Source organism: Salvelinus sp. IW2-2015, linkage group LG26 (genome assembly GCF_002910315.2).
Source record: "Salvelinus sp. IW2-2015 linkage group LG26, ASM291031v2, whole genome shotgun sequence".
Taxonomy (NCBI): domain Eukaryota; kingdom Metazoa; phylum Chordata; class Actinopteri; order Salmoniformes; family Salmonidae; genus Salvelinus; species Salvelinus sp. IW2-2015.
The window spans coordinates 4,846,931-4,858,296 of NC_036866.1; the positions used below are offsets into that span (position 1 = coordinate 4,846,931).

General features: G+C 42.4%; 1 protein-coding gene across 2 annotated transcripts; it reads right to left on the reverse strand.

The window, feature by feature from the left end:
* Positions 1-4,877: 4,877 nt before the first annotated feature.
* On the reverse strand, positions 4,878-10,317 carry LOC111953062 (cytochrome b-c1 complex subunit 6, mitochondrial). Of its 2 annotated transcripts, none has more exons than XM_023972151.2 (4): positions 10,184-10,317; positions 9,888-9,917; positions 9,514-9,675; positions 4,878-5,080 (listed from the first exon to the last, which is right to left on the reverse strand). In XM_023972151.2, the coding sequence occupies exons 1-4, from the start codon at positions 10,226-10,228 to the stop codon at positions 5,048-5,050; spliced, it is 270 nt and encodes an 89-aa protein (XP_023827919.1). In that variant the 5' UTR covers positions 10,229-10,317; the 3' UTR covers positions 4,878-5,047. The 2 variants fall into 2 exon arrangements, with proteins under 2 accessions (XP_023827919.1, XP_023827918.1); XM_023972150.2 differs by having other exon boundaries at positions 9,888-9,923; positions 10,184-10,316.
* Positions 10,318-11,366: the final 1,049 nt, after the last annotated feature.

Below are 11,366 nucleotides of genomic sequence, written 5' to 3' on the forward strand. Positions count from 1 at the left end.
GGTGATTCTCTGATCCACCTCTACGCAGACCACACCATTCTGTATACTTCTGGCCCTTCTTTGGACACTGTGTTAACTAACCTCCAGACGAGCATCAATGCCATACAACTCTCCTTCCGTGGTCTCCAACTGCTCTTAAATGCAAGTAAAACTAAATGCATGCTCTTCAACCGATCGCTGCCCGCCCATCCAACATCACTACTCTGGATAGTTCTGACTTAGAATATGTGGACAACTACAAATACCTAGGTGTCTGGCTAGACTGTAAACTCTCCTTCCAGACTCACATTAAGCATCTCCAATCCAAATTTAAATCTAGAATCGGCTTCCTATTTCGAAACAAAGCATCCTTCACTCATGCTGCCAAACATACCCTCGTAAAACTGACCATCCTACCGATCCTCGACTTCAGCGATGTCATTTACAAAATAGCCTCCAACACTCTACTCAACAAATTGGATGCAGTCCATCACAGTGCCATTCGTTTTGTCACCAAAGCCCCATATACTACCCACCACTGCGACCTGTACGTTCTCGTTGGCTGGCCCTCGCTTCATACTCGTCACCAAACCCACTGGCTCCAGGTCATCTACAAGTCTCTGCTAGGTAAAGCCCTGCCTTATCTCAGCTCACTGGTCACTATAGCAGCACCCACCCGTAGCACGTGTCGTGGAAAATCATTTCAAATACAACGCTTATCAGAACTTGTAAATTCAAACATGCTCTTTATTACAACTGTACAGCCAACTGGCATGTCCCCGCGGAACTCACCCCGCGGAACACACCCCGCGGAACACACCCCGCGGAACCCACCCCGCGGAACCCACCCCGCGGAACCCACACCTCCCAGAAGTCCATTTCCTATATTTATACACACATAGTATTATGTCCATCCCCTATGAAGTCATTCACCACCATCTGCCTTCAATCAGTTTATAATGGTGGCCGGACCCTCTATCCCAGTGTGTCAACAGACCCCATGCTTAGTGTGTCCAACTGCTCCAGGCGCCTCTCTGGTATGTCCTTATTGGAATTGGCAGACTTTATGTCTCTTCTTATCATTAGTGTCCAGTTGCCTTAGGCATATTTCTCTGGTATGTGTCTTATTGGAATTGTCAGACTATATGTCTCTTCTACCATTAGCATCCAGTTRCCTTAGGCATATTTCTCTGGTATGTGTCTGGTCAGTCTGTCAGCACAATGGAGAAAATAAGAGGGCCAGAACGTCCCCTAGTATATCTCCATTACCACAGTCTCATGATCAACGTGAACATGTGGCTCGCTACTTTAATGTTCAGCTGTCTTATGTTACTACTACACACGCGCTCCAGCAGGTATATCTCACTGGTCACCCCCAAAGCCAATTCCTGGTTTGGCTGCCTTTCCTTCCAGTTCTCTGCTGCTAATGACTGGAACAAACTGCAAAAATCACTGAAGAGCTGAGACTCATATCTCCCTCACTAGCTTTAAGCACCAGCTGTCAGAGCAGCTCACAGATCACTGCACCTTTACATAGCCCATCTGTAAATAGCCCATCCAACTACCTCATCCCCATACTGTATTTATTTATTTATCTTGCTCCTTTGCACCCCAGTATCTCTATTTGCACATTCATCTTCTGCACATCTATCACTCCAGAGTTTAATTGGTATATTGTAATTACTTTGCCACCATGGCCTATTTATTGCCTTACCCCCTTTCCTCATTTGCACACACTGTATATATACTTTCTCTACTGTATTATTGACTGTATGTTTGTTTATTCCATGTTTAACTCTGCGTTGTTGTATGTGTCGAACTGCTTTGCTTTATCTTGGCCAGGTCGCAGTTGTAAATGAGAACTTGTTCTCAACTAGCCTATCTGGTTAAATAAAGGTGGAAAGGTGAATCGGACGGCTGCCGACACTTGCTTGAAGGAGGCATATGTGCGCCCTCGACTATTCCACATCTGCTGAGGAGTTGCCCGCACAGAAGGGGAATTTGGACATAAACAAGTGGGACGGAAGAAAAAGTGGGTAAAAAAATGTTTTTACCTCTTTTAAACATCGATCAACTGGATGTGTCTATTTTGTATTCCATACATTGCCAATTGCAGAATTACTCTTTTGAACAATGAACTCCCTACTTTGATATTGCAGTCTTGGCAATGTAGACCAGCCTTCCAATTTCAGTTCAAGGCAAGGAACCATTTGACTGGCAACTAACCATATTCAGATTGGAAGCAAATATAATCTCATAAAAATGCACTGTCTCACACTGTTTAGCACTAAAATACAATTCCAGGGTTGCAATTGGTGAGCGTTTAATCTTGAAAAAGCATGACGTTCTTTTTTTTTTACGACCAAAAAACGCCTCGCTCTGGAGAACCCTTTGCTACGGGGTGTGGGAAGTGGTCAAGGCACAGATAGTGAGAGAACAATGTAGTATGCAACTGAGGGACAGAGTGTGTCTTTGAAGCACAACCTTTTAGAACTATGGGTTCTAGAAAACGTCTTTAAATGTGTCAACAATGCATAACATATGTGGTCCTCTTTTTTCCAGTCTTCAATGCGAAGCAAGACTGCTCAATGTGTGCTTTCCATCAACCACAGAAAAATTATGACCAACTGGGTTTGTTTTTGTGGTATTTTTATTCAAAGACTGACATTATTGTAATGTTTGATATTACAACATTGATGTGTGATACCTTTTTTATCAACACATACGTTTTTTGCAAATGTATGTCTCTATTACTATATGATTTATATTGCCTGAATACTCAACGATGATTAACACCTCAGTTATGTGCTTCTGTCAGGGTTGTGGTCACATGCATGTAATTTAAAGTCAATTTTGCAATTGAACAAAAATCCAATTTAATTTGAAAATGTTCCTCATTGAAAAAGCATGTAACAGAATCTGGGTATTCCAGAACTGTAATTTACATGTAAATAAACATAACCCTGTTATGTTTTTAATACTGCAGATAGAATGCTCTGTGTGCCAGAGATGGCACCATTCAGTTTGTCTTGGGATGACAAAGAAGAACTTCAACAAAGCCAAAATAGAAAATGATTGAAAGGGGCCTCTTTGCTGTTAAATTAGAGACGTATAAATAAACGACTGGTGTGCCTTGTAACTACTTTAAAATGTGGAACTGTTGCACTAAAAATGCAAACATTGATTTGACATACAATTTAAGATTGTACAACTTTGTAAACATTGTCTAACTTCATATATAACAAATTAAACTTGAAATTAACATTTCTTTCAAGTTTCGCAAATAAATGCATATTTTCGCTATTTTTCTGCGACAATCACTGAATTAGTTAATGATTTTTTCATCTTTAAATGCAATATTTGAGATTATGTATTTCTATCAAATCAAAACTGCGAAAAGTATGCTAGACATGTATAGAATAAATAATACATCGTTTGATGTTTCTGTGACAAACAGTCAACTAACGTTAGTTGTTGATTTTACCGCTTTAAATGGCATTTTATAGATGTTATGTACTTCTATCAAGTCAAAACTGGAATTTCTACTCAAAACAAAGGTTCTAAAAGTATGGATGACATTTATAGAACAAATCATAACTAGCTTGATGATTCTGTGACAAACGGTGAATAAGTTATTGATTTTTACATTTTTAAATGGCTATCCCGTCGTGTAACGGTGTCCTAGCTAATTAGCCCCCACTGTCCTTCGCTAACGCATGCCCTCACAATCGTTAATAGAACTGCAGGAAAACAGTGTCCAACAGGCGGGGGCGACGTACACTGTCTACCGGTGTGCTAGCTAGCTACCCATCTCGTCTGCTGTGTACTGGGGTCCTAACTAGCTAGCAAAATGTCCTTCGCTCCCGCTTGCTGTACATCTGTCCTCGCCGTCGTTAATAACATAACTTCGGGAAACAGTGCCCGATAAGCGGGGGCGAGGTTCACCGGTGTGTTAGCTAACGTTACCTATCCTGCCTACTGTGTACCGGAGTTTTCCAACTCGCTAGTTATTACCCAGAGTCCTAAACGCCTGCCAAACAACTGACATCGTTAACAGAACTGTGTGAGCGAAGGACGTGTCTATCTACCGTTGCCCTAACTAGCTAGCTGCCGTTGTCGCCCCCACCTSTTATTCTGTGGGGTTACTGTAATGTACTTGAGCGCTCCCGCCTGTGAACCGGAGTCCTATTTTAGAAATCGACCTATAGAAGTATAAACGCCCCGAACGCCTATTTTAGAAGTTGACCTATAGAAGTATAAACACCCCTATAGCAGCAGGAACGCCCCGAATTGCGGTAACCCTTCCCGGGCGGGCTCGAGACAGAATAAGGAAGTAGCTAACTAGCAGAGAAAGGCGATGCCTAGTTTTGCCTGTGTACGGTAGAGTGCGCAGTTGAGGGTCCAGTTCATAGATCCTATTAAATTAGTATTCTAATTCCTAATTCTATGGTCCAGTTTGCCTTCGGATGGTTGCCTGGCTACCCAGTCTCATTGCTCTGGCCAAACGCCACGCCACGGTCTTCTCTGCAATGAAGTAGCTATGTAGCGATCGGTAGAGGCACAGACATTCGGATGGGGAACCAGTGATACATATTTCATGGCACATTAGGCTACTCTTGTGCCATATAGTATGATTGTATCTTATCAGGGACTGTTGATTGCATGAAGGCATGCAATACAAGAGGTTTTCATTATGTGAAATTGCGTTTAAGCTAAACATAAAACACAATTGTAATGCTTTGCAATTATCCAGTTTAGACCAATGACCAAATTAATGTATGCTGCACTTGTTAAATTGATGCATCATTCTCAGTCTCAATAGCTATACCGCCAGCTGATAGACAAGATTAGACGCATCATCCAATATATTAAATCCAACCACAGAAAACAAACACTGATTCAACACTTAATTTATAATTTATTCACATGAACAGATACAGTGTGTATGAGGTTACAACTTAGACTCAGAGGAATCCTTTAAAACCAGGTACTTGTCACTTAAGTTAAATGGTAGTTGTCGATATCTGACAAGGAACTTCTGCCAGTAGTGCAGGGAGCTGGAGGGACTTTACTTGACAGAATGGAAGACTTTGTGAGCCACCTGTAGGACAGAAATTAAAGGACAAGTTATTGCAAACTGTCTTGTACAAATGTATGCAAAGTGAGTGACACTTGTCTCCTAAAGTAGCTAGTTATCCCATCCAAAGTTGGGAGTATTTTCTATTCATTCCTCTTGTCTGACGATAGAAAGCACCCAGCCTTATCACCAAATGAGGTTCGGTCCACTCATATGTCCCTGTTTCTCCACAGCCTTCTCCTCCATCCTGCTATTCAACTACTGTTCTCAAATTCTAACATCTCCAATCGTGATGAACTTAATGAAGGAGGAGCATGCAATAGAGTAAATCCACTGACTCCTGGATATAATCTTGCTTGTAGAAGTTCAAATGTTGAGTCATCTAATTTACCCATGCATCAGTTGTGGTGGTACACCTGGATGAGTAGCCCAATGCTGACAGTAATACTAGGCTATTATTTTCCCTAGAGATATAGGGAGGGAGTATACTACTACGCATCTCTCGAATACACTGACTGAATCTCAATAGTCTTAAATTGCTTTCTCTCCTCGTTTCCTCTCCATCATCTGCACTAACGTGAAGGAACTGGACAGGTGAAAGCAAACACCCAGTATGGTTTCAACCACAGTTCTGTCAACTGTTTTCAGAACAGTACAGATGAAGGAGAGGAAACCACTATATACTATTGAGATGAACCCACTGATATGACTCTTCTGTCAGTCTGACAGCCAGCCTCAGTGTCATGTTCATTCTTGGCAGACAGAGAGATCTACCTCCAGCCTACATACAGTACCAGTCTGTAATATCTATGTGTTTCAAGCAGACCACCATAGTCCCTGTGCACAAGAATGCCAAGGTAGCCTGTCTAAATGACTTTCGCCCCATAGCACTCACATCTGTAGCCATGTAATGCATTGAAAGGCTGGTCATGGCTCACATCGACACCATCATCCCAGACACACTGGACCCACTCCAATTCACATACCGCCCCAACAGATCCACAGATGATGCAATGTCTATTGCACTCCACACTACCCTCTCCCACCTGGACAAGAGGAACACCTAAGTGAGAATGCTGTTCATTGACTACAGCTCAGTGTTCAACACCATAGTGCCCTCCAAGCTCATCACTAAGCTCAGGACCCTGGGACTAAACACCTCCCTCTGCAACTGGATCCTGGACTTCCTGATGGGCCGCCCCAGGTGGTGAGCGTAGGCAACAACACATCCACCACGCTGACCCTCAACACGGGGTCCCCTCTTGGGTGCGTGCTTAGTCCCCTCCTGTACTCCCTGTTCATGACTGCGTGATTGCGCACAACTCCAACACCATCATTAAGTTTGCTGAAGACGCTACAGTGATAGATCTGATCACCAACGACGATGACACAGACTACAGGGAGGATGTCAGTCACCAGGCGGGTATGTTGCCAGGACAACAGCCTCTCCCTCGACATCAGCAAGACAAAGTAGCTGATCATGGACTAAAGGAAATGGATGGCCAAGCACGCCCCCTTCCACATCGACGGACTGTAGTGGAGAGGGTCGAGAACTTCAAGTTCCTCAGTGTCCACATCACTAAGGAATTAACATGGTTCACACACACCAACAGTCATGAAGAAGGGATGACAATGCCTCTTCCCCCTCAGGAGGCTGAAAAGATTTGTCATGTGCCCTCAGATCCTCAAAAAGTTCTACAGCTGCACCATTGAAAGCAACTTGACTGGTTGCATCACCGCTTGATATGGCAACTGCTTGGCATCCAACCACAAGGCGCTACAGAGGGTACTGCGTACGGCCCAGTACCTCACAGTGGCCGAGCTCCCTGACATCCAGGACCTCTAAGCGGTGTCAGATGAAGGCCCTAAAAATGGTCAAAGACTCCAGGTACCCAAATCACTGATTATTGTACTTTTAAATTTGAATTGAAAACATGGCTAAAATCTATCCAAACCTGTACACATGAGTTATCTGTGGTTCTTCATATGTAAGACTAGTTTATGATAGTGTTGTTGTTGTCGTTAGAATGATATATTATTGGATGTAATGTATTGGTATTTTGTATTGTTTTAGTGAGTTTTTGTATTGTGGCTGTGTAATTGTCCTTAACTGCCCAGGGACTACGAATGCAAATGATCTTTTGGCTATCCCCGGCACATTTACATGGATGTTGCATTATTGATGTTGATTAATGTGCATTGTCCCCTATAAATAAATAAAACAATACATCAGACTGTTCCCTCTGCTACTGCACGGCAAGTGGTACCGATGCACCAAGTGTGGAACCAACAGGACCCTGAACTGCTTCTACCCTCAAGCCATAAGACTACTAAATAGTTAACCATATAGCTACCCGGACTATCTGCGTTGACCCTCTTTTGCAGTAACTTTTGACTCATCACATACGCTGCTGCTGCTACTACTCCTTATTATCTATCCTGTTTCCTAGTCACTTTACCCCTACCTATATGTACAGTTGAAGTCGGAAGTTTACATACACTTAGGCTGGAGTCATTAAAACTCGTTTTCAACCACTCCCCAAATTTCTTGTTAACAAACGATAGTTTTGGTAAGTCGGTTAGGACATCTACTTTGTGCATGACACAAGTCATTTTTCCAACAATTGTTTACAGACAGATTATTTCACTTATAATTCACTGTATCACAATTCCAGTGTGTCAGAAGTTCACATTCACTAAGTTGACTGTGCCTTTAAACAGCTTGGAAAATTCCAGAAAATTATGTCATGGCTTTAGAAGCTTCTGATAGGCTAATTGACATAATCTGAGTCAATTGGAGGTGTACCTGTAGATGTATTTCAAGGCCTACCTTCAAACTCAGTGCCTCTTTGCTTTATATCATGGGAAAATCAAAAGAAATCAGCCAAGACCTCAGAAAAATATTTGTAGACCTCCACAAGTCTGGTTCATCCTTGGGAGCAATTTCCAAACGCCTGAAGGTACCACGTTCATCTGTACAAACAATAGTACGCAAGTATAAACACCATGGGACAATCATACCACCATGGGCCGTGTTACCGCTCAGGAAGGAAACGCGTTCTGTCTCCTACAGATGAACGTACTTTGGTGCGAAAAGTGCAACTTAATCCCAAAACAACAGCAAAGGACCTTGTGAAGACGCTGGAGGAAACGGGTACAAAAGTATCTACATCCACAGTAAAACGAGTCCTATATCGACATAACCTGAAAGGCCGCTCAGCAAGGAAGAAGCTACTGCTCCAAAACCACCATAAAAAAGCCAGACTACGGTTAGCAACTTCACATGGGGACAAAGATCATACTTTTTGGAGAAATGCACTCTGGTCTGATAAAACAAAAATAGAACTGTTTGGCCATAATGACCATCGTTATGTTTGGAGGAAAACGGGGGAGGCTTGCAAACCGAAGAACACCATCCGAACCGTGACGCACAGGGGTAGTAGCATCATGTTGTGAGGGTGCTTTGCTGCAGAAGGGACTGGTGCACTTCACAAAATAGATGGCATCATGAGGGAGGAAAATTATGTGGATATATTGATGCAGCATCTCAAGACATCAGTCAGGAAGTTAAATCTTAGTCGCAAATGGGTCTTCCAAATGGACATTGACCCCAAGTATACTTCCAAAGTTTTGGAAAAATGGCTTAAGGACAAAGTCAAGGTATTGGAGTGGCCATCACAAAGCCCTGACCTCAATCCTATAGAAAATTTGTGGGCAGAACTGAAAAAGCGTGTGCGAGCAAGGAGGCCTACAAGTCTGACTCAATTTACACCAGCTCTGTCAGGAGGAATGGGCCAAAATTCACCCAACTTATTGTGGGAAGCTTGTGGAAGGCTACCCGAAATGTTTGACCCAAGTTCAACAATTTAAAGGCAATGCTACCAAATACTAATTGAGTGTATGTAAACTTCTGACCCCCTGGGAATGTGATAAATAAATAAAAGCTGAAATAAATCACTGTACTATTATTCTGACATTTCACATTCTTAAAATAAAGTGGTGATCCTATCTGACCTAAGACAGGGAATTTTTACTAGGATTAAATGTCAGGAATTGTGAAAACTGATTTTAAATGTAATTGGCTAAGGTGTATGTAAACTTCTGACTTCAACTGTACATATCTACCTCAATTAGCTCGTACCCCTGCACATAAACTCAGTACTGGTAGCCTGTGTATATAGCCAGGTTATCGTTACTCATTGTGTATTTATTCCTTGTGTTTTTTCTATAATTTTTTCTCTGCATTGTTGGGAAAGGCCCGTAAGTAAGCATTTCACTGTTAGTCGGCACCTGTTGTTTACGAAGCATATGACAAATAACATTTGATTTGAGTAGGCTCTATGAAGACCTGCAGGCATTATCAATGGAGTCACATGCACTCTCATGCCTGCTTGTATGTATTCCCTTGCACCCGCTTCTTCACTGTTGGTGAAAGTGTCTGGGTAGATCTCACATACACAGTGGTCCCGCGCATGGAGGAAGTCGAAAAGCTCCTCGGTGCAGTCCTCTCTGGTTTCGGACTTGGAGCCGACCCTGGATTCACAGTCCTCCAGTTTCGCCCTGGCGTGGACGCAGTGCTCTGCCTGCGCACACTTGTCCCGCACCACCTCAAGGGGGTCCTGGAATAGATAAACCAAGGTCAATAAGTACACAAACCATCTATTCCCCTAGCCTGGTCTCAGATCTGTTTGTAGCTCAAACAGATCGACCAGGCTATTAATTCCCTCCAGTTGCATGACATATAGTTAGCTATGTTAGAACATATTATGTGGGTTTTAGAACAAATGCAAGGTGGGCAGATTATGCTGAATCAAACCAAATCGATTCATACCACCATATCTTCCTCCTCCTCCTCTTCCTCCTCTTCCTGAAAGAAAAACACATTTTAAACCACTCGAAACATTACACCGATGTTACACACTGGGCAATATACTAAGCTAGCTGGCGCGTACTATTTATTGCCACTGGTTGATCGAAAGCAACCTAGCAGATTATTGGCTAACTAGCTAGCGAGTTTGCTAACGAATCTGCTAGCCACTTTGGCTCTCTCAAGTTTAGCCTTTAACAAATGAGCCCGTTCATTATTTAACGAGATATTGAATACAACATSGTGAGTTCACGTCTTACATCTTCAGGTTCCCCGTTCAGTATCATTTTCTCCTCGAAAACCATGATGTTTATGCTCTTGACCTGGTATGACCGACTGTTAGATGATGAATTTGATGTTGGAGGACGGACCAGGCCAGGTCACTCACCGGATGTTATCATGTCGTCACATTACTTCGGTGTCTACTAGTTACCACAGCCACAAAGTCGAAATTGGCTATATCGTACAAATATTATTTGTTTGTTCCTTTTTGGTCTTAATATAAGGTTAGCAGTGGGTTACGGTTAGGGCTAGGTTTAAGATCACATTTTAAGAAGATAAATTGCAGAAATGGGCGAGGTTTATAACTTTGTGGCTATGGTAACTAGTGACGACCCGCTACTTCTTCTATGTTTAATAATGGCACCTAGTTGAGTCACTGTACGCTACTGCTGCATTGTGCAACGGAGTAGTTACATACCGTTTGAAGGGATTCAGTCACGTACAGGACAGCCATTTCACATCTAGAACTATTTCCCAAATTCTAAATCCCAATAAAAAAAAATCTAAATGAAACACCCCAAAAAATTGTTTGAGTACAGAGTGAGATATGAGATATCCAAGATCAAAGGGCAAAGTCCAGGAAAAAAATCGAAGTTTGATTGGCCCTTGAAGTGCCTATATTCAAATGATGTGAGGATCAGAGCAACAATATTTTTTTTACTTCACCTTTATTTAACCAGGTAGGCCAGTTGAGAACAAGTTCTCATTTACAACTGCGACCTGGCAAAGATAAAGCAAAGCAGCGCGACAAAAACAACAACACAGAGTTACACATAAACAAATGTACAGTCAATAACACAATATAAAAATCGATGTACAGTGTGTGCAAATGTAGAAGAGGCCATAGAGGCGAAATAATTACAATTTAGCATAAACACTGGAGTGATAGATGTGCAGATAATGATGTGCAAGTAGAGATACTGGGGTGCAAAAGAGCAAGAGGATAAATAACAATATGGGGATGAGGTAGTTGGGTGTGCTATTTACAGTTTGGCTGTGTACAGGTACAGTGGTCAGTAAGCTGCTCTGACAGCTGATGCTCAAAGTTAGAGAGGGAGATATAAGACTCCAGATTCAGTGATTTTTGCAGTTCGTTCCTGTCATTGGCAGCAGAGAACTGGAAGGAAAGGCGGCCAAAGCAAGTGTTGGCTTTGGGGATGA